The sequence below is a fragment of the Galleria mellonella genome, unplaced genomic scaffold (genome assembly GCF_026898425.1).
Source record: "Galleria mellonella isolate WM207_F2 unplaced genomic scaffold, CSIRO_AGI_GalMel_v1 utg65, whole genome shotgun sequence".
NCBI classification, from domain to species: Eukaryota; Metazoa; Arthropoda; class Insecta; order Lepidoptera; family Pyralidae; genus Galleria; species Galleria mellonella.
In genome coordinates this window covers 391,597-414,333 of record NW_026442138.1, presented here as the reverse complement: position 1 = coordinate 414,333, position 22,737 = coordinate 391,597, and the positions used below count along the sequence as shown (strand labels likewise).

Genomic DNA, 22,737 nt, shown 5'->3' with positions numbered 1-22,737 from the left:
ACGATCTCAAATCCATTGCAGAATTAATGGGTGTAGGATCGTTTCTTATGGCTGTCTGTGGGTGAGGCCTATATTTAGCAGTGGACAGATAACGGCTGATAAAATGATTATAGTTTTTTTTTTTGATGGGTGAAAATGGTATAGTAACCCCGCCTGCGCTAACGGGATACGCTGGCGGAGCACCAGTGAAGGGTGATAGATGAGAATGAAAACAGGCCAGTTAGCCCATCATGATGAATTCATCAGGATTTAACCATGATAGTTTCCAGGAAGAACCGCGAGGAGGTCGACCTGGTTGGGTATATAGCTAGCAATGGGATTTTTAGTCTCCATTACTAACAATCCCTTCCCCCCCCTCCCCCCATTTATAATATTCTATATCTGTAATATTAGTAAGTACACTCCAGTAGAGTAAGTATACTGTTTTTTAATAACAACGTAATCGATCAAGCAAGCTTAAGCAAACTTCAAATCCTTACATTTATTTCTACTGAAATTAAACCTATCCATAGACTGCTGCATGAAAGAAAACGGTCCTGCCCTACTTTTTATTAGACTCTTCAAGTACCTAATAGGAATTATTCTACACTAAATTCGCCTGTACGGGGTCACGATTCGAAACCTTTCTTCCGTTTCGATTGTTGGTTCTTTTCTTCGAGCTCAAGTTACAGGGTAGAAACATCAATAGGCTGCCTTCGGAAGTGCTACATTTTATGTTCTTTTTTATTACGACAATGTGTATACTATTACGTCTGAATGTTACATGATATCTCATAAACTTTATTCCTTTCATTAATACAAACATTAAAACGGAACGATTAACGAAATCTCCTTGTCACTAATAATATTAAAATGCCACGTTTTCCCGAAGCGGTTCCTTTGGTCTCAGCTAATTGGTACGAGAGCGGGACGGCAATATCGGTGTGGCAATACGTTAGAGCGGCAAGTAAAACAATAAGGCGGGATACATCTTTCTTTCCCAACTAATTTATGATTCCCCTTTGACGTACACCGTTGACAGTTACTAGTGTTTTCGGCGAATATAACGCATTCATTAATTCAAGCGAGACTTCAGAAGTTAGAGCTCTTTGTAATATATCGCTACTTTCGTTTAAAAGTGGACAATTTGGAGCACAACAAAGGGCTCGATGGGTCGGTAAAAGTTTAAATAACCTCCTCCGTTGCACCACTGAGCTGAGTTCAGTTGTAAAATATTATAATCTGCGCCGTTTATCGTATTCTTTCGCTGAAATATTCCGTTTGTTTCAAATTAACTGTTCCTTTTATGTTCGGACACGGCGGTGTCAAGTGGAGAATACATTTTCACAGAGAATTATAATTGTTTGTTTTCATTAAATATACTGTGGGAAAATGTATCCTTTAATAAATAAATATAGGTTATCGATTCTAATGAAATATTATTAAAATATTTATTTTAATTGATTATTATATAATATTTTTTTAATACTGACTGAATTTTGGTACCATTGCCCTATTGATAAAACTTAATAATACCGAAACCTTAGATTAAATAGAGTGTTTCCATACAAACGCTTCGAGAAAAGCGGCTGAACTTTTTCATACAATTATGTGTGATAAATAGTTATTTCTTAAACAAGCTTGGAAATGTGAGCATTATTTTGACAATCTTCTTAGAGATAAATCAAAATTGCCGTACTGTCCAGTTACATGCGGGCAGCGGCCGGCAAAAGTATGAAAATCCATATATGTCGTGTTTTGCGGCTAGATAAATTACTATGTAAACTCATATCTGTCCTGTAATTTAAAAATGGAATGACCTTTTACTTCGAAACATGGTTATCAAGGAGATAACTAATAAAAGGTTTTATTTAAATTTCGAACTGGCTTACAAATAGAAAGCTGTTTATTGAAAAAAAAAACAAAGGAACATTATGGCGCGTGAAAAATTATTATTGTTCGTTATTCGTCATTGAACTCAAAAAGTAAAATTGTGTTTTTAATTTCGGCGCATTGTTTAAAAAAAGTATATTACAAGCCTTGGCCACAACTAGGCATTAATGGACTTACGTATATGTGCCTCGGCTACGCCTCAGCCCACATTTGCACGTTCGTCCATCAATGCCTCAATTGCTGGCCGCTGCTGTAATGTACTAATAAGCGACTAGTTTATACCTTCTATATTTATTTTGTCTTATAATTTCTGCATATTGTTAATAAATAAATACACATTTTATTTATTAGATAATACGTCAAGATAGATTGTATGCGTAAGTATATAGAGCACTGATTAAAAAAACGAGTCAGCTAATTGTCAAATTAGCTGACTCGTTTTTTTAATCAGCAAAAAGTAAACCTGCTTAAGACCGGAACTTAAATTTAATGATGGTATCGAATTTATGACGGTATTCTATCGGTGAGCATAAGCATACATACATACATACAACTGTATAGGAGGACCGGGTGAGCCGTACCCATCTCAAAGTTGTCCTAAAAGTTTTCAAATTAGGTATTTTGATATGCATCCTAATTTGTATGTATGTGTTTAGACAACTAAAAAAACTATCAAATGTACTGTAAGCTACACAAAAAGTCTGTCTACTGACTGATTGAAACTAATGAATAAAATTTAAAAAAAATCATTTCGCTGTAGGTGTTGCCAATAATAATAAGGTAAATTAAATTACCAATAAGTTTTTTTATGTATTTATTTTTAGAACTCCGATATCAGTCCTGTCGTATAATTAAAAACATTTGATTTAAAACAATTTTCCTTATGTTTGCTTCATTTTTTTTTTTATTTTAGGTCACTACAAATCTATAAATATATTTAACATTTGATTTGAAAATCAACAATTTGTCAGAGTGTTCAGTTGTTAATAGATAAAGCCAATTATGTATTAAGTAGCCGTGTGAGGTTTTTATATCATCAAGCATATTTTATTTCTTATACTTTTTATCCGCGAGCGTATCCGCGTGATAGAGATATAGTTTTGATTGATCAGGGTAAAACCAACTTAATTTCTTTTTTTTTATACAACATAGAGTGGTGAACAAGCTGAAGGCCCACCTAATGGAAAGTGGTAACCGTGGCATAGACATGAGCTGTACCATGGACATAACAGAGTATACTGTTTCGCCCATGATACCCCCCATGCGTTGCCATTCTTGAGGACTCAGGTGTTATTCCTCTGTACCCTGTAAATTCACTACCCTATGCCACCCTTCAAACCGAAACACAGCCATGCAAACACAAAACAAAAACACAACTGCTTCACGGTAGAAACACAAATGAGACAGAGGTGATCAAGCAAACGACTTTTGTATAAAGTCTCCCTCTGGTGTTCTAATATATATATCGTATCAATTATTAACTGTCTACTGCTGAACCTATGTTTCCCACTTGGGGGGGTTTTGCCTGTAGTTGCCATGCTTGGCAAGCAGATTGGTAACCGCAGTTAGGCTTTAGAGGAATATCTACATTCCTGTACCTACCTGTTCGTCTCAGCTGTATATTGTACTCTGAACTGGGCGATAGGTTCATAAAAACAAATTCATAAAAAAATATTCCATTAAAAATTATTTGTTGATTTTAATTTATTGATTTTGAAAAATGATAGATAATCCAGACGTTATCACTCTTTGCTAAACTTCTGCAATGCCGTTAGTGTTGTGCGTGATCATGGGCGGCGGTAGTCACTTACCATCAGGTGAGCCACATGCTAGTTTGCCCCCTGTGTTGTAAAAAAAAAATTAGGAAACATAATACTGAAAGAGAATTCCACTGCTTAGCTAAGCAAAATCCGTCCAAAGTTATTCACTAAAGCCTCGTAGACTTGTTGAGGGCCCTTCAGCGATGCGGTAGCTGTGTTTGTATAGCGGACGTTTGTCGGTACGGAGCGAGGGCAGGCGGTGCCCTGTCGACGTGTGTGGTCGACCATCGCGAGGGCACTCCAGTGCCGGCCACTTGTGTGGGTGCGTTGACACCTTACATAGTATTGAAGGTATTTCGTTATACCCGTAATAACAGTAACAATATTTATTTATTTATTTAAAGGAGGACAGTATGAGTACATAGTTATTATTAATTATTTATATTTTATTATTTATAGAAAAGTTACAGCAAACTAAGCAAACAATGGTCCAATAACATGAAGAAGATAGCGACGAAAGAGTAGATTTCAGAGACTTTTTTTACGACACAGTGGGCTAACGAGCATTCAACTCACCTGATGGTAAGTGACTACCGCCGCCCATGGTCGCCCACAACACCAACGGCATTGCAAGTGTGCTGCCGGCCTTTTAAAAAGGAATATGCTCTTTACGTGAAGGTTATGTTGTCGTATCGGTTCGGAAATACTGCTGCTGGAAGTTGATTCCAAAGAGTGGTTGTGCGTGGAAGAAAGTGCCTTGAAAAACGCACAGTGGAAGACCGCCACACGTTCAGGTGGTTGGGATGAAACTTTAGTTTGTGACGAGTTGTACGGTGGTGAGTCAATAGCAGGTATTAATCCGAACAATTCCTCAGAACACTCTCCATGATAAATTCAGTAGAAAATGCACAGAGATGCAACATCTCTGCGCAGTTTCAGTGGGTAGAGTCGGACAGTAAGGCGCTGACTATCAATAATTCCAGCTGCCCGACTTTGAATGCGGTCTAACGGAAAGAGCTGGTACTGTGGCGCTCCTGCCCATAGGTGAGACCAATATTCCATATGACTTGAGCTTTATACAATTTCAGGCGGTGTTGTGGCATGAAATATCGTCTCACAAAAATTGTACATACATAAATCACATACAATAAATATTGATTGCCGTGTAGGTCCCGGCATAGAATAGGCCACCCCTTAATTTTCTGTGGTTGTCGTAAGAGGCGGCTAAGAGAGGGCGAGGGATGGGCAGCAGCGTCCATCTTAAAACATTTCTAAGCCTAAGTGCGGTTGTCAATCTGCCTGCCAAGCATGGCGACTAGTTCAGTAGTGGACAATTAAAGGCTGAAATGATGATGATGATGATGAAATATTGATGATAAGTCAGTAGTTGGCTAAGTCGTCTGAAACAAAATGAAGTCACCTAATATAAAAAATATTTCTCATTAGTCACAATATTTATACTCAATCACCACCCAATGTCCTAACAATGTTTACTTCGCCATTTGTTACACTGCATTCGTGTTCACGTAATTATTTCTAATGGAATACTTGAAAAATGACATGTCCCGTAGATATTTGGCATCAGCTGCCCTTATTAACCCCTATAACCAGTGTCACACTGCTCCCCGCCCATAACTCATGTCTAGCTAATTATCAGGCCATGGCACGCGCCTGTTGTACCCACCAGGACACAGTTTGGCTGTAACCAGTTGTACTAATTAGTTGTATTTATTATAATTATGTTTATTCTACCACAGAAGTTTATTGTAGAATAAGTAGGCTTACTAACAAAAAAACGGACTCAAATTGTCTGAAATGAATAAAATAATTAAAATAATTTATTAAGATTTTTTTTTATAGATCTCCCGTAAGATTTCTTACGAAAATTGTAAATATACTGATATATGTGACGTATTTTTATTTGATTTAAAAAAAAAGAGCCAGTTTTAATTCGGTGGTATTGTTTTAATATTTGTTACCTCATAACTCCGTCATTTAGAAACCAATTTGAAAATTATTTTTTTACTTGAAAGAATATACCTTTAGATATGTTCCATAGAAATATTATCATAATTAGTTCAGTAATTTAGTTTTAAAACCAAAATACCTGGTTTTGGCACTATTGAAGTCGTTTTGTTTTTTGTGGAAGACAATCTCAAATTATTATTACAGTTTTCTTTAGGATAATATGTTAATTATCAATAGCATTATTTATTGTCTCGACGCGTTCTCTCGTATGTCTGTATATATTTAGAGCTACCGTTATTTAAATATACTGTGTCATGTGTGACGCTGAAAAGGTGAGCGCAGTACGATCAGTGTTCGACAAGGCAATTTGTTACGCCACGCCACTTTTATTTGGTAAGAATGCAATTATGATTTGTATAGTAATTTTAAAATATCCGCACGTGGGGTTTGAGGTAGGGCAGTGCAAATTCTTATGTGCTACACTGCTTATATATATATATATATATATATATATATCCATAAAGCCTGTCTCTAATTAGAGTAGGCAAAAATAATGGAACACGAAATGCGCACGAAATTTTGCTTCTTCCATATTTATCAAATATCATACCCCATCAGCCAGTAACTATCTACTGCTCAACATAGGCTTCCCCCATGAGGGGGGTTTTACCAGTGGTTGCCACGCTTAACAAACAGCTTGGTAACCGCAATTAGGTTTTGACGTTTTAAGAGGGACGCTGCTGCCCATATCTCGACCATTAAGTTCCGTTAGTCGCCTCTTACGACACCTACAGGAAAGCAAGGGGTGGCCCATTCTATGCCGGGACCTATACACGGCAATTATCAATCTAAATTTTACTGTAAAATATATAATCTTTGGGTAAAGCAGAGTTCATTTGAGATCCATTTTTTTTATGATTGGTACTTAGAACAGTAAACGAAGTGACGGTCCACTTAATAGAATGTAGCATCCATCACCTACAGATACGAAACTCCATGGATATTATAGAATACATATGTGTGAAGTACATGGCACCCTTCATGACTTCCTATTCCTAAGGATTTAGATGTTACGCTTATGTACTCTGTAATTTCCAAACTACCACGTAAGCATTTCTGCTTTATGACAGTACCACGAGTGGGTCAGAGGTACACAAGCAGCCCACTTTTGTATAAAGTCTCTCATTAGTCTCTGAGTATGGTAAGGTTCATTTGTGGTCTATCAACTTGATTATATCGATTTTTTTATACCCCTGAGGTGGCAAACAAGCATACGGCCCACCTGATGGTAAACGGTTACCGTAACCTATAAACGCCTGCAATACCAGAGGTATTACGCGCGTGTTGCCGACCCTGAAGAAAGCTCTTTACTCCCCTTTTGAAGAATCCCATACTATAGTCTTTTGGGAAAACTTCGGCATTTGATCCAAAATCTATCTATCATCACGTCAAGTCTCTTGCGGGATCGGCAGAGAGAACTAAGTGCCAAAGATTCATTGATTCACGTGGATTTCGGAGACTAATGATGTGTCCCTCAGATCGAACATGGTCACGATTCCAACCAAACTCTTTATAATCGAATTACGTTCTGTCAACTTCGTTTATAAAACAGTGCAGTAGCTCTCGGGGGCGGGTAGTGTCAAGATGGGAGGAGTGGAGTAAGGGGGCCGGGGGGGGGGGCAATGTTTACCGCCATTACGGTGTTGACACACGGCGGCGACGACTAATGCGTGAGCAAACATCAACATGCTCACGCGCACACGGGACGGAAACCGATGACGATTAGTTCTGACTAAAACTTAATAGTTATGGATCATTGGCACTCTTTGCAGTGTGATTTAAGTTTGGCTCCTTAGCTACGGAACTCTAAACCTTGGTCGAGATTGGAGATACAGTTATGTGTAGATACCAATAGCAATGACAGTTGCGTTATACCCAGTTTTATCAATTAACCGAGATGTGTTATATAAATTTAATTGTATAATTGTGTTTGTTTATCCAAAATAAATAAATTCAACACATAAAAAACCGATATCAATTGGCATTGTAATGTGTACTGATTGTTTTACATTACCTTCATAAATATTTGACCAACCTAGTTATAAGAAGAGAATATGACCACCATCTTGCAAAAATACACAAGACAACCCGTCCCGATATTATTTTAGAAAATCATTTTCACTTTTTTACAGAGAAAAATTTAAGTATGTAAATTTTTACACTTAAGCAATAGGAGATAAGTAATGGATGAGAATGAAATGGTAACCCCGCCAGCGCCATCGGCAATGCTGGCGGGGCACCAGTGAGGTGTGATAAGCGAGCTTGAGGCAAGTCCGTCGCCTATCGTGATAAATTCAACAAGAATGAGACAAACAGAGGGAGCCCTTGTACAAAAGTCGTTTGCTTGAGTACCTCTGTCCCATTCGTGTTTCAACCGTAAAGCAGTTGTGTTTGCATGGCTGTTTCGGTTTGAAGGGTGGGATATGGCGTGAATATACAGGGTACAGAGAAATAACATCTGAGTCCTCAGGAATGGCAACGCGTGGGGGTATCATGGGCGAAACAGTATTCTCTGTTATGTTCATGGTACTGCTCATGTCTATAGGCGACGGTTACCACTTTACATCAGGTGGGCCGTCAGCCAAAGAATTAAGCACAGTGGTTTCTAGAGAAAACCATGTGGAGATCGACCTGGTACGATATAATGTAGGCAATCCCTTTCACTCCAGGTAGGTAGGTCCATCCAGTCCCTCGTGGAAACTATAAGGGCCTCGTTGATAATAAAATATTTGTAGTCGTCAGATCGACGTAGCTCCTCAGGGAAACTATCGTGGTCGCTCCCTTACGAATTCGTGACGATGGACTAACTGATCTAACTTCGTCTTTAACTATCATATGAACATTCTATTTTTAAGTTTTTTTTCCTCGTCGATGTATCAAGTGTCGATAATACCAAGGAAACCAATACCTACATATACCGTCAGTTACAACGGGATAGAAGCTGCTGTGAAATCAATGGCACATCGAGTGGTTGATCTCAAACAAGCCACCGTGAAGTGGACGGCTGTTTGCCGATAAATTCGGTCGGGCGCTCGCAAGCGGCCGCCGGCGACCGGTAGCGTTTGCGGCCACGCTCTTTTGAAAAACAAACCTCACCGAAAGTGATGTTCCGTGTCGACGCAGACGCCACCTACAGCCGTACAGTTGTATGTATAGGAACGTGACCAGATAGGAAATTAGTTAGGTAGGGACAGACCATGAGATCTGGGGGAAAGGGATTAACGTAGTATGAAGTAATGCGGTCAAGTAGCCCCATTACTAGCATTGTACCCTGTCAGGTCGACCTCCACGTGGTTCCCTCTAGAAACCACTGTGGCTAATACTAGTTAAATTCGTCAGGATGGGCTAAGTAACCTGCTTTAATCCTAACCAGTCATTTATCACTGGTGTTCCGCCAGTGTATATTGATAGCGTAGACGGGGTTACCATACCATTATTACCCATTGAAAAAAAAATTACTGTGTCTGACTTGCGACGTCTACCTTCCTCTCTGTACTTATCTACTATTTATGTCAGGTTGTCTGTAAGAGATTGCTTTTAGCGATAAGGCCGCCTTGTGTATATGCACATTCTGTATAAATACTCCTTGTATACATCTCTACTGTGCGCAATAAAGAGTTTATTATTATTATTATTATACATATCGACACATTGAACTGAAAGTATTTAAATTTAAAACATAAATTTGATTGTTTACAAGTCAATTCGGAATAGTCTGTTAGCAGTTTTTGCTTCACAAAGAAAAAAAACTGCAGCTTCAACCTAAGATCAATACGATAGTAAATTATGGAAATCCAATACAAAGAAAAGTGAAAATAAAAATTTCCAAATTAAAAAACGCGAACCACAAAAATATGCAGACAAATTGAGAGCTTCCTTCTAGAGGAAATAGTTTAAAAACAGCATTAGCAGCCTAACCTCAGGCTGCAGCTGAAAATCAGTGGTTTGCTTTTAAGCAAAACTATCACTGAGCTGATGTCTATTTGGGTCACTGCGACACACGTGGCGAAACTATATTTTTGTATTTTATGTATTGTTTTTTATTTAAAAAATAAAAAGTTTATCTATCTATCTATCATTACAAGAAGCAAGGTAAAAAAGGTAAAGAAAACAGTGGACGGCCTTATCGTTAAACAGTGTTTTCTATTAATCTCTACAGATTTTCTTCTGCTTCGTAATAAGATTGTAATTTTTTATGGCAATAATATAATTTAGGTAGTTCATTGATATTTCTTTTTAATACATTATGTTAGTCTGTCTCCAATTTTGAACAGATTTTAACATTTTGTTTTTACATTTCATAATTGTATATCGCTGTTTTTATTGGAGTAAACAGTAGATACTTGTCTCGTTTTGAGATCAAAAGTTTTACACTATTTTTATTACATTTTGAATGATAACCAAATTGACGGCCCGCACACAACCGTCGCCAATAGACACGAGCACTTCCGTAAACATCATAGAATCACAGAACTTTCGATATTTCATAGTTTATCCTAATAAACCCATTTGTCTCTCACCTATTTCCATTTTATTCTGTTAAAATAGAACGTGCAGACAAAAACTAGTTTTTCATTATTTAAATTATAATATTATTTATAATATTTAGAAGAAAACTAGAACAAAATATTATGTAGGTTTTTTATACCTACACCGAAATTTTGTTGCAAAAAAAAGAAACACGATTAGACGGCAAGCGAAACAAATAGGATAGCGGCGGCGATTTCGGCTAATGTCGGCTAAACCGAAACAAATAAACTACCTAGGAAAAGATAAACTCTTCAATAATAATACACAAATAACGAAATAGCCTTTATTATTGAAAAGATAAAGTTTAAAATACGATATTGATCAAAAACCAAAGCAAGCCCTTTGTCCAAACATTGACTTAACAAACAGAAGTAATTTACAGGACATTGTAACTTTAGACAATGTGTACTCATGTATTTAGACTTTGCGGTGTCGACTTACATTACATATTATGAACAAATTTTACTAATACGGATAATATTGGATTACTTTGATATTAGTAATAAAGAGATTAGTTCCCATTGCTAGCAATATACCCTGTCAGGTTGAGCTCTATGCGATTCCCCCTTGAAAACCGTCGCAGTTAATTTCTAGTCAATTTCGCCGCGATGGGCTCACTGGACTGACGCCATTCTTTTTGCGTCATCCTTCACTGGTGCCCTGCATTGCATACCATTAACAGTGGCAGAAATACCAACAGTCTTTCAAAGCAGTTATTATAATAATGGGGTATGGGCAGAGGTGAGAGTATATGAGTAAACAACATGACTTTTCAACTTTAGCAACCACTCATATAAATGGTAGATATTGAAAGAGGTAAAGGTTTTTTCTTAATGGATAATAATGTAATGGCAACCCCGCCTGTGTTAACGCTATACGTTGGCGGGGCACCAGTGAGGGATAATAGGTGAGAATAAAAAGGCAGTTTAGTTAGCCCATCGTGATGATAGAATTCAGCACGATGGTTTCCAGGGAGGACCACATGGAGGTCGACCTGCCAGGGTATATCGCTAGTAATGGATTACTAACAATTTCTTTCCTCATTAGTATATAGATATTAGATTTTTTTTTTTTTTATACAACTTAGAATGGCAAACAAGCTGACGGCCCACCTGATGTAAAGTGGTAACCGTCGCCTATAGACATGAGCAGTACCATGGACATAACAGAGTATACTGTTTCGCCCATGATACTGCCCATGCGTTGCCACTCCTGAGGACTCAGATGTTATTCCTCTGTACCCAGTAAATTCACGCCATATCCCACCCTTCAAACCGAAACACAGCCATGCAAACACAACTGCTTCACGGTAGAAACACGAATGGGACAGAGGTACCCAAGCAATCGACTTTTGTACAAAGTCTCCCTCTGGTGAGTAGTAGATAGTAGGTATTAGATTGTGTTAATATTTATTTTACGTTTTATTGCAATATGTTATGTCCATGGTACTGCTCATGTCTATAGGCGACGGTTACCACGTTCCATCAGGTGGGCCGTCAGCTTGTTTGCAATTCTAAGTTGCATAAAAAAATTGTAATAGAATATACATAACCGGTAACCGCTAACCATCAGGTGGGCCGTATGCTTGTTTGTCACCTTAGTAATGTAAAAAAAGAAAAATAAAATAATAAACATATGTTTCATATTATGATCCTTATGATGACACGAGTATATATAATTTTGCTTTCAAGGCAACAACGGTCTATGTCATTTTGGTATCATTTGGGAGGGAATTCCAAAGTCATGCAGCTTGCACTGCAAAGATTTGGTGTAGAAGTGGGAGTTATGGATAGGTAATTCCGATGTATAAATGTTTACATCTGTACAGACTCGCTCCCTGTTCCTACGATTACCGTTTTATAGTTTATTTGCTCTGCGCCTGCGCCGGCCGCGGCTCGGATTTCTCCCGCGCCGGAGCCGGGGACAAATATGACGGCGGTAGCCCGTCTTATTTGTTGTCGGTCCGGACAAACAAACAAACATACATACTTTAAGTATAGCCAATTAACTTTACTATTTAAAAATAGAATTATTATTCATAGATTTAAAAAAACTAACGGCAGAGAAATATACGAAATTTTAACAAGGAATTCGAGATTTTTTTTTCTGACACTGGTATTACGACAATTTATTGGTTTATTTTTTCTTACTAATGACCCAACCTGGTACACGGTTTTTTTAGTAAAACACAACCCATTGTACTTGCTGGTAATGTAGCTTTCTATAGATAAATATTTTTTTTAAATCGGTAATTGCGTTTATTAATTACAATTAAAAAAAAAAACAAATATAAAAAAAGTAAATTGGTATAGAAACACTATTAAAACATATATACACATACCATTTCAATAATTATTGAAATTAAAAAATTTCGAAGCGGACAGAATTCAATTCCACTCCACGTCGCAATACATGTCCTAACCAAAATCACTTGGGGGAAAGGGATTGTTAGTAATAGAGACTGAGAATCCCATTGCTAGTAATATACCCAACCAGGTCGACCTCCTCGCAGTTCCCCCTGGAAACTATAATGGTTAATTCCTGATGAATTCATCATGATGGGCTAACTGGCCTGTTTTCATTCTCATCGATCACCCTTCACTGGTGCTCCGCCAGCGTATCCCGTTAGCGCAGGCGGGGTTACCATACCATTTTCACCCATCAAAAAAAAACCAAAATCACTCGATACTGTTTCAAATGAGTGATGCGTGAGAATTTACATGAGTACAGTATTAAACTGTCATTAGCAATAGATTTGGATTGAAATCGATGTTGGATTCAAGACTTATCCTACTGTTTGTTTGTTTGTTTGTTTATTGATTATTAATATAATTTAATTGCTTTCTATTTGTATACAATTATTATTTTCTTTTGTTTGTTTTGTTTTGTTTTGATTTCTTTTGTTCTCGTTTCGTGCGCTACTGTGTGGGCCGCATGCTTCTTCGATTAAATTATTTCTTTCTTCTTCTATAATATGAAATTTTATATTTTAATAGTTTTTTTTGTCTCCAATTCTTTCTTTTTTTTTTTTAAATATCAGTTTAGTTTTATGTAAGATGGATTAAGTATTGTTTTTTTATAACATAATGAGCAAACGGGCGTAACGCTTACTGGATGGTAAGTGACTACCGACGCCCATAGACATCGATAACATCAGAAAAATTACAGCTGTGTTGCCGATATTTAGGGAAAGGAATATGCTCTTTTCTTAGAAGTCTCATTGTCGTATCTGTTCGGAAATACTTCTTTTGGGACTTGATTCCATAGTAAATCTATAGTCGGTCATCTTAATAACATGTAGGGTATTTTATGCCCTTGTTGACTCGTGCAAAGCCATGGTACAGTTAGTTAACTATAAAAATGGTTTGATCATTAAAATCGAACCGATACGGCCGGTGTACGTATAATTATATGTGTGTGTGCGTATGTTGGCTCGTGGCTGGATAACCCGCGGCCGATTATTACGACCCCACCGATAGTGCCGCTCGTGGGCCTCCGCGACACCTTGGCGACCTGCCCTTTACACTGTTTAACAATATACAGCTATTACATTGTAAGCTTAGCTTCTTGCTTCGGTATCGACGCAGATAATAATATAATTATATATTTAATAGTCTTGGAAACTGTATCTTATCTCATCTTTTATTCGCGTATGGGATCAGCTAAGCCTTTGTGCTTCCCCCTGCCTAATATCATCTTTTTACAGATCCCATGTGTTACTTTAACGATATCCCGCGGGGGGAAAGGGATTGTTAGTAATGGAGACTGAGAATCTCATTGCTAACAATATACCCAACCAGGTCGACCTCCTCGCTGTTCCACCTGAAAACTGTCATGGTTAATTCCTGATGAATTCATCATGATGGGCTAACTGGCCTGTTTTCATTCTCATCTATCACCCTTCACTAGTGCTCCGCCAGCGTATCCCATTAGCGCAGGCGGAGTTACCGTTACCATATCATTTTCACCCATCAAAAAAAACGATATTCCGCAGTTTAAATTATCTGTAGTTCCCTGGCTTTAAATAAGCTGTGCAAAACGGAACCAGTAACGAAAACCGTAACTAGTTTGTTGAGTGTATTTTGAAAATGGAATGAAATTAAACCCGTATTAATTATTTTGTTAATTAATAATTATTAAGTGCATTACTTTAACCATGATCTTAACCAAAAAGCTGAGAAACGATAGGGCATCATTGCCGGTAAACTTCTCATTTAAATGATTGGAATATGGCACGGAATATATAGATATTGGTTTTATTAAGGTTTTGTGGAAATAAAACTTGGGCATGACAAAGCCTATCGAGTAAGTAACAGATTAAAAAACTTTGTCGTTTCTCAATATTTCCATTTTCTATACAAACATATAACAACTGTCTCCTAGTCTAGACATAGATAAGTAGATTTTCTAAAACCCTTTATCTATGCTATATACATAAGGGAAAATTCCTACATACAAAGAATGCACTGAGTAAATCTAATTTTTATACCTGTTGTAGTTAGTTTTAAATGATAGTTAATGAATCCCTCCCTGTCTAGGTTTTTCCAAAAGACTACAGCATGATAACGCCTCGTTTTGAGTTGAAACACGCGTTGCAAAACACGCACGGACGAAATGACAGTCGGAAATTCAGGGCTAACATGGAAGGTTGTAAAACTTCTGGTAGTAATGACGGCGGTCAAAGTTCGAGTGTTGGCAGTCACATACATACTAACGGTTGAGGTATTAAACAAAATAATTGTAATCAAACAACCAGTAATTATTCACGCTTTTACCAATTAATGTTGTGTGTACAAACATTAGTGACGCGCGTCGTTTATCGCTATAGATAACCCTTGACGGCCCCTGAACTCGTCGATAAACCGCGCCCGCGTCCGCGCCCGCGCCCGCGTCCGCGCCTCCCTACTACTGCAACGCTGCGTCTGCGCAATGCCAATTTCTCACCAATTTTAAAGGACATTCACTCTGTTTTATTCCGTGTACGGCACACGATATTCCTGACGTTGTTTCTTCAATGATTACTAACGTTACAAATGTATTTAAAGCGATTGTATTTGTTTATTATCTCTCAATACCTCAATGACTAAAAAATAGTAATAAAATTGAGCATTCACGTTGTATTTTTTTTTAATTGGATGAAAATGGAATGATAACGTATCCCGTATCCCAGCGTATCCCTATATGATAGATGAGAATGAAAACAGGCCAGTTAGTCCATCATGATGAAGTTATCAGGAATTAATCATGATAGTTACCAGGGGGAACCGCGAGGAGGTCGATCTGGTTGGGTATATTGGTTGGACTACCGACTATATATATATATATATATATATATATATAAATATATATATATATATATATATATATATATATATATATATATATATATATATATATATATATATATATATAATTTTAGTATATATCTATATCAAGTATTACTAGTACCACATTCGTGTATTCTGACACTTTCCTAACGTTGACTAGGAGAGACAAGGAGAAAAGGGAGTTATTAGCATTAAGTTCGCCTTGTACACGTACATGTACTAATGAATAAAATACAAATACAAAGACTTTATTGTGTAATAAATAAATAAATAAAAAATATCCCTGTCTATCCGCATACTCTGGTCACGTGGATGGAGTCGTCGATATTAAATTAATTTATTAATAAAGTAAAAGTAGTCGATTTTGTAAGAATATTTTATTATTAATTTTTACATTTTAAAAAGTGGCCATTAACGCTACACACGCGACAGAAGCTTAAAAATGGAGTAACTTTTCCCGTTTTCCCTACATTTCCCTTCACTGCTTTGCTCCTATTGATCGTAGCGTGATGAAAACTATACTATAACCTGCCCAAGAGTATGAAGAATAATTGTACCAAGTTTCGTTAAAATCCGTCGAGTAGTTTTTGTTTCTATAACGGACATACATACAGACAGACAAAAATTTTACTGATTGCATTTTTGCCATCAGTATCGATCACTAATCACCGCCTGATAGTTATTTTGGAAATATATTTCATGTACAGAATTGACCTCTCTACAGATTTATTATAAATATAGATTAAATATATTATTTCTGTTCGACAAGGTCGTAAATTGTTGAATCGTAAACAAATTAAAATGTCTCAATATAGGAGTAAGTAAGATGTCGATTGCAATTTAAAATTTATTCAGAAACATTAAAGATATAGCGTATCAAATACATAACATAGGGGGGAAGGGATTGTTAGTAATGCGGACTATCAGTCCCATTGCTAGCAATATACCCTATCAGGTCGACCTCCCCGTAATCCCCCCTAGAAACCATCGTGCTGAATTCCAGATGTATTCATCACGATGGGCTAACTGACCTGTATTTTTGTCCTCACCTATCATCTCTCACTGGTGCCCCGCCAGTGTAACCATTCCATTATCATCCATTAAAAAATCATAACATAGACATAGTATAACATAACATAGCGTGGCGGGGGAAAGGGATTGTTAGCAATGGAGTTTGACAGCCGCATTGCTAGCAATATGCCCTATTAGGTCGACCTCCACGTGGTTCCCCCTGGAAACCATCGTGAACAATTATTGTTGAATTCGTCACGATGGGCTAACTGGCCTGCTTCATCCTCACCTATCATCCTTCACTGGTGCCCCGTCGGTGTATACCGATAGCGCGGGTGGGGCCATTCCGTTATCACCCATTAAAAAAAAAACACCGTGGCTCCTATTATGTTATCGATGCGCGTAATACATCGAGATATAGTTTTATATTCACGTATAATTAAGTATTGTATTTTATTAAAAAAAAAACATAGATAGTATGTTTTTTTTTTACAACCCATATTAATCCCTAATAATGTAACATTCTTAGTAAAAGAATTCTTAAAATCTGCAAAGTATTTTTTTTTTTATTTTTCCATTACAAACAAAAAAACTCTTTATGATATTGTTTTATTGAATAATATTTACATCTTTTTTTTAAGAAATATGAGTCAATTAATTTTATTTCAATACCATTTTTTATTCTATAGTCACTGTGCCATGCTGCCGATTGAGAGATAATAGCTGGGAGGGTATAACAATGTTATCATTTGCCAAATATAATTATAGTATGTATATTATGACTACATGTTGTATAATAACGTGTCGCTTATATAACATCATATACTCGTAAGTAGCTACTCACGTACCTATACCAAGTAAATAAAGTTGCAATTTTTTCAATCTCCAATTTCGTTCACGTAAAAGTTTAAATGATGTTGCACGTTTTGGGCATTAAATTGTTTATCTAAAACCACTCATTTCTTCTCTTTCACATTCTAGTAAGTTTAGTGAACACGTAATGCCGACGTGTTTTTTTTTTTGATGGGTGAAAATGGTATGGTAATCCCGCCTGCGCTAACGGGATACGCTGGCGGAGCACCAGTGAAGGGTGATAGATGAGAATGAAAACGGGCCAGTCAGCACAGGAATTAAATCATGATAGTTTCCAGGAGGAACCGCGAGGAGATCGGCCTGGTCGGGTATATTGCTAGCAATGGGATTCTTAGTCTCCATTACTAACAATCCCTTTCCCCCTAATGCCGACGTGTTTACTAAACTAACTATAACATTGAGAATGGTAGGTTTTTCCTGTGTTCGTGTTTTTGGAGAAATGTAATCTAGAATGTAGGCGTAACCTATTTTTTTGTTGGTTTCTATTTTCTTTAGTTGACAGTGAATAGATATTTTTTCAGTATGAGGTCCAGAAAAATATTAAAAAAGAACAATATATATATCTTAGTTAGTATAAATCTTAGTTCATTCCGAAAGTCTATACTATTATAATAACGGCATTAGTGTTATTTAATCCCTTTCGATCAGTAAGTAATTTAAAGTGACGTCATTAACTTTTTTGATAATACAACTGCGCTACCTAGGGGGGAAAGGGATTGTTAGCAATGGAGTTTGATAGCTCCATTGCTAGCAATATTAGGGCAACCTCCACGTGGTTCCCCCCTGGAAAGCATCGTGAACAATTCTTGTTGAATTCGACACGATTTGCTAACTGACCTACTTCATCCTCACCTATCATCCTTCACTGGTGTATACCGATAGCGCGGGTGGGGCTACCATTCCATTATCATCCATTAAAAAAAAACTGCGCTACCTACACAAGGGCACTATGCTATCTCTTAAGAGATACAGACGAGAGCAATAGAGCAGATTCATTACGTGCGACATTGGGTGTGGTCATGAACAGTCAAGCTGCGTCACGTGATAGGTCGATCTTTTCTTTGCGCTCCTTACTATTACGAGCATGTATAATGCGACTTTATTGAAAATTACTGACATAATAATCCAATTTGTAATGTTTTCTCCTTGTGATTATTTCTTATAATTATTTATATTTATAATAAGTTTACTATTGTAATCTTTTGGAGGAAACAATAAAGAGTATCTATCTATCTAGGGCAAAAAATTGTAACAATGCAACCCTGTATTTGTTAATAAAGTTTTATTATATTATTAGGTATATAAAAGGTAGAATTTTAAACAGCTTAAAATCTTTATAATTTTCAGAATTATTTCAGCTTCCAGAGATGCTTCCTCGCACTAACGATCAGTGTATGAAATGAACTCTCTTTCAAGCTTTTTTCGAGACTCTACAGCATGCGGTTCTTAAAAAAAGCGGTATAGAAGTTTCTCAGGGTTGGAAAGGCGCGCGTAAAGATCCTGGATATTGGATACTGGATAATGGATATTGTACGCTTTAATAGGCTATAGGGTAACAGTTTACAATTAGGAGAGCTGTATGCCTATTGACTACTTCAGTAGTATAAAATTTGTTTTTTATCGGATTTCAAATTATTAATAAAGATAAACAAATATTGTCTGTCGTAAATAAAAGATGCTAATTTAGATTGTGACACTACTAAGTAAGCACTGAATTTACAGGGTACAAAGGAATAACACCTGAGTCCTCAGGAATGGTTACGCATGGGGGGATATCATGGGTGAAACAGTATACTCTGTTATGTCCACGGTACTGCTCATGTCTATAGGCGACGGTTACCACTTTCCATCTGGTGGGTTGTCTGCTTGTTTGCCATTCTAAGTTGTATAAAAAAAAAATAGTATGAGCTTGCTAATATATGAAAGACTATTTTGTTAATTACTAGCGATGTCTTGCGGCTTAACTCGCATGAATCAGTATACAAAAATACCCTGTATGCTAAGTTCAGTGACTGTTCCCTCGACTACAAGCTTCCTTAGTCTCCTTTTACGATATCAACGGGAAAGGAAGATGTGGCCTATTCTATACCAGGACCTACACGGTGAATGGTAGGTCCCGGTATAGGAATCAATGGTAGATACCTACTTCTCAAAATAAATTCAGTATACAATGTAATAACGAGATACGTCACCTTAGCGGTCAAACTGTAGACAAAGTTTATTATCTCGATTTATTTAAAGTTGTTTATTATTCAATGAGGCATGTGCCAAACGGTGGTCAGTTCATTATTAATGAAACTGATAGATAGTGTCACATCATTGAGCGTCAGTGGTGTGACGTAAATTGTCGATAAACTCGTGTCTGACCAGCCAGCCAGGTACACGGGGGTCATCGGGAATAGCAAATCATTGCATCACTGGTTTATCTTTAGATATTGTTTCACCCATCCAGCTTTTCTAGTCAAGCATATTACTTATGTTTACAAGCTACTATTAGCTTTCATCCACGACTTCGTCCGCGCGATTTGGATGAAAAGTACCTGTCATATGTCCATCTACATCCCATACAGAATGTGTTATATCAAATTTCATAGTAAGTCTGTATTTTTCTATACAACTTAGAATGGCAAACAAGCTGACGGCCCACCTGATGGAAAGTGGTAACCGTCGCCTATAGACATGAGCAGTACCATGGACATAACAGAGTATACTGTTTTGCCCATGTTACCCCCCATGCGTTGCCATTCCTGAGGACTCAGGTGTTATTTCTCTGTACCCTGTAAATTCACGCCATATCCCACCCTTCAAACCGAAACACAGCCATGCAAACACAACGTATGTAGTCTTCCTTTTTAAAATTTAACTTATTATTGATAAACCTAACAACTACTCAACCGATTTTAAAAATTCTTTCACCAATAGAAAGCTACATTACCAGCGAGCAACCTAAACTATACCTATATTATTTTCGAAAATCTATCTACCCGTGCGAAGATGACAACGTGTCTTTTTTTTGATGGGTGAAAATGGTATGGTAACCCCGCCTGCGCTAACGGGATACGCCGGCGGAGCACCAGTGAAGGGTGATAGATGAGAATGAAAAAAGACCATTTAAAAGACCATTTGTAACTTGCAGATACATAATGTTTATCCTCACTAAAAGTTGTAGAAACTTAGAAACCGGAAGAATGAGTTAAATCAGTAGACATTAGAACAAATATATCCACATACCTACACCGAGGACGCAAGCACCATGATCTTTATAAAAAACTAGGCGTACTTAGTAGCGGCTGTAGAGTAAGTTTGATATATATATATATATATATATATATATATATATATATATATATATATATATATATATATATATATATATATATATATATATATATATATATCCGTCTCGAGTGCTCACGACCATTCGAAGCATATCGATTGGCCTTCCCTCGAGAAATCTCGAAATCGACATACCCAGAATAATGTAACATGATTTTCGCTCGAGAAATGTTCGAATTCGAACTTTTTCTCGATTTCGTGATTCATTCGAATGAACGAGAATTGGCCTCCTGGTGTCAATAGTTTCTAGGGTAGTTTTCTAGAAGATCGGATGACGGCTTTACGTGTCCTCCAAACTAAAGGACTAGAACGTAGGTAGGACCTACTGAGAAAAGTAAATAAGAGTTAAGAGAGAGTGAATATAGGTAAAACCAATAGCATAAAGAAAAAAATGTTTGAAGCGTAACTAAAATGAGAAAGAGACAGTTGTTTGAAGTATATGAAATAATGGTGGAGGAGAATGGAAAGGAGAAACACGGAGAAATAAAAAAAAAATGAGATATTAAAAAAGCAAATAATAAAATATCAGTAAGGAAATGAATTGAAATAATTGAAAGCTCTATATTAGATCATATAAATCAAATAACAATTCTGGGAGTAATTATTTGGAAGAGACTAAAAATATCATTGTATGAAGCAATTGTAAGTATAGCTGTGCTTAAGGAAGTCAAAGATAATAGTTGTGATAGCGCTCTTTGGAGGAAATGACAGGAATCAAATGTGGTAACTAATGAAAACTTCAATAAAATAATTATTCCCGCCTGACAAGCGGAATCTTTTAAATTGCTAAGATTAGGAAAACATAGGCGAATCTAAAGCTCTTTTTATTTGATGTTTGTAGTAATACTTTTACGTTAATACTTTCGCATTGTTTACACATTTAAAATTTTCACAACGGGAACTTAACGGTACTCGATTACAGGTAAATATACCTGATTTTTATAGACGATATTTCAACGTGGGTTGTGTTTTCCGAAAAGTACCTAATATATTTAATATTTAGAAATAACCAAATTTTGGTCCGCATATATTTTTTACAGTTTACAAAGTTGGTGAAAATAATATTGTTAGAAATCAAACGTGAATTCCACTCACTAGCATCCATAGCGTAGCCGGCGGCAGCCGCTGCGGCGTGCAGCGCACCATACTCCTTGCCATCCATGCCGCCCAGCATCATGGCACATCCACACCACACATACCCCAACTAGACCCACAACGAAACCTCGTCGCAACCGGAGATGAGAGACCGCATGAGATCGCGTCGGCACGTTCACCTCAGCCCGGGCGGCTGTGATGTGACATGTGCGCCGGCGCAGCTGCCCGCCAGCGATCTATGCGCCGGCCCGCCTTCCGCCGCCATTGGTGCGCGTCGGCCAATCGCCGCGCTTCATTTCGAACGCTTTCCTTTTTCCATGTCGCGTCCTATTTGAAGCGTGTTGATGCGTCCTCAAATTTCATCACCCTATTTTCAACCTTACTCTTTACGGGTAGGGTCCAGTATTGTATATTAAGGCAGTATAGAAATGTCTGTTTTCCCATTCGGTCGGCTGCGCTCGGCCGGAGGCGCGACGAGAGCTGAGGAAGCGGTCCCGCTCGAGTAGGCAGGCTGCGTGCACATAGCATGGCCAGTGGGAGCACTATGTATAAACAATCTAGTTTGTGTATGTGTTTGTGTAAGTACTGGCTGTTACGACCGCCGTGTATGTCGCGTTGTAATTGATTTTTTATGTTCGTTAATTTGATCCGGAGAGCGTGTTGTTTTAATTTTCAATTACGTTTGTGATAACAATTTCGTGATGTAAGCGTTGTTTTAGCACTGATTCCAAGTATCTAATCATCACAGTTTTTAAAAGAGTTGTCCTACTTAATACTATATAGCTAAACTACCTAGTTAGTATGTATAGTAGTTAGGTATTTAAGGTCTTCAATCGTATCTATGTATCTTTTTTTTTATACCACTGAGGTGGCAAACAAGCATACGGCCCACCTGAAGGTAAGCG

General features: G+C 37.3%; 1 protein-coding gene across 2 annotated transcripts in view; it reads right to left on the bottom strand.

Moving 5' to 3' along the window:
- Positions 1-22,084, bottom strand: part of LOC113518612 (paired box protein Pax-1) — a 32,262-nt gene extending 10,178 nt beyond the window's left edge. Inside the window, exon 1 of one of the 2 annotated variants that reach the window (XM_052900683.1) lies at positions 21,833-22,084. In XM_052900683.1, coding sequence (XP_052756643.1) covers positions 21,833-21,914 — 82 coding nt within the window. In that variant the 5' untranslated portion in view covers positions 21,915-22,084. The remainder of the gene's footprint in view (positions 1-21,832) is intronic. The other variant, XM_052900681.1, reaches the window with a different exon arrangement.
- Positions 22,085-22,737: the final 653 nt, after the last annotated feature.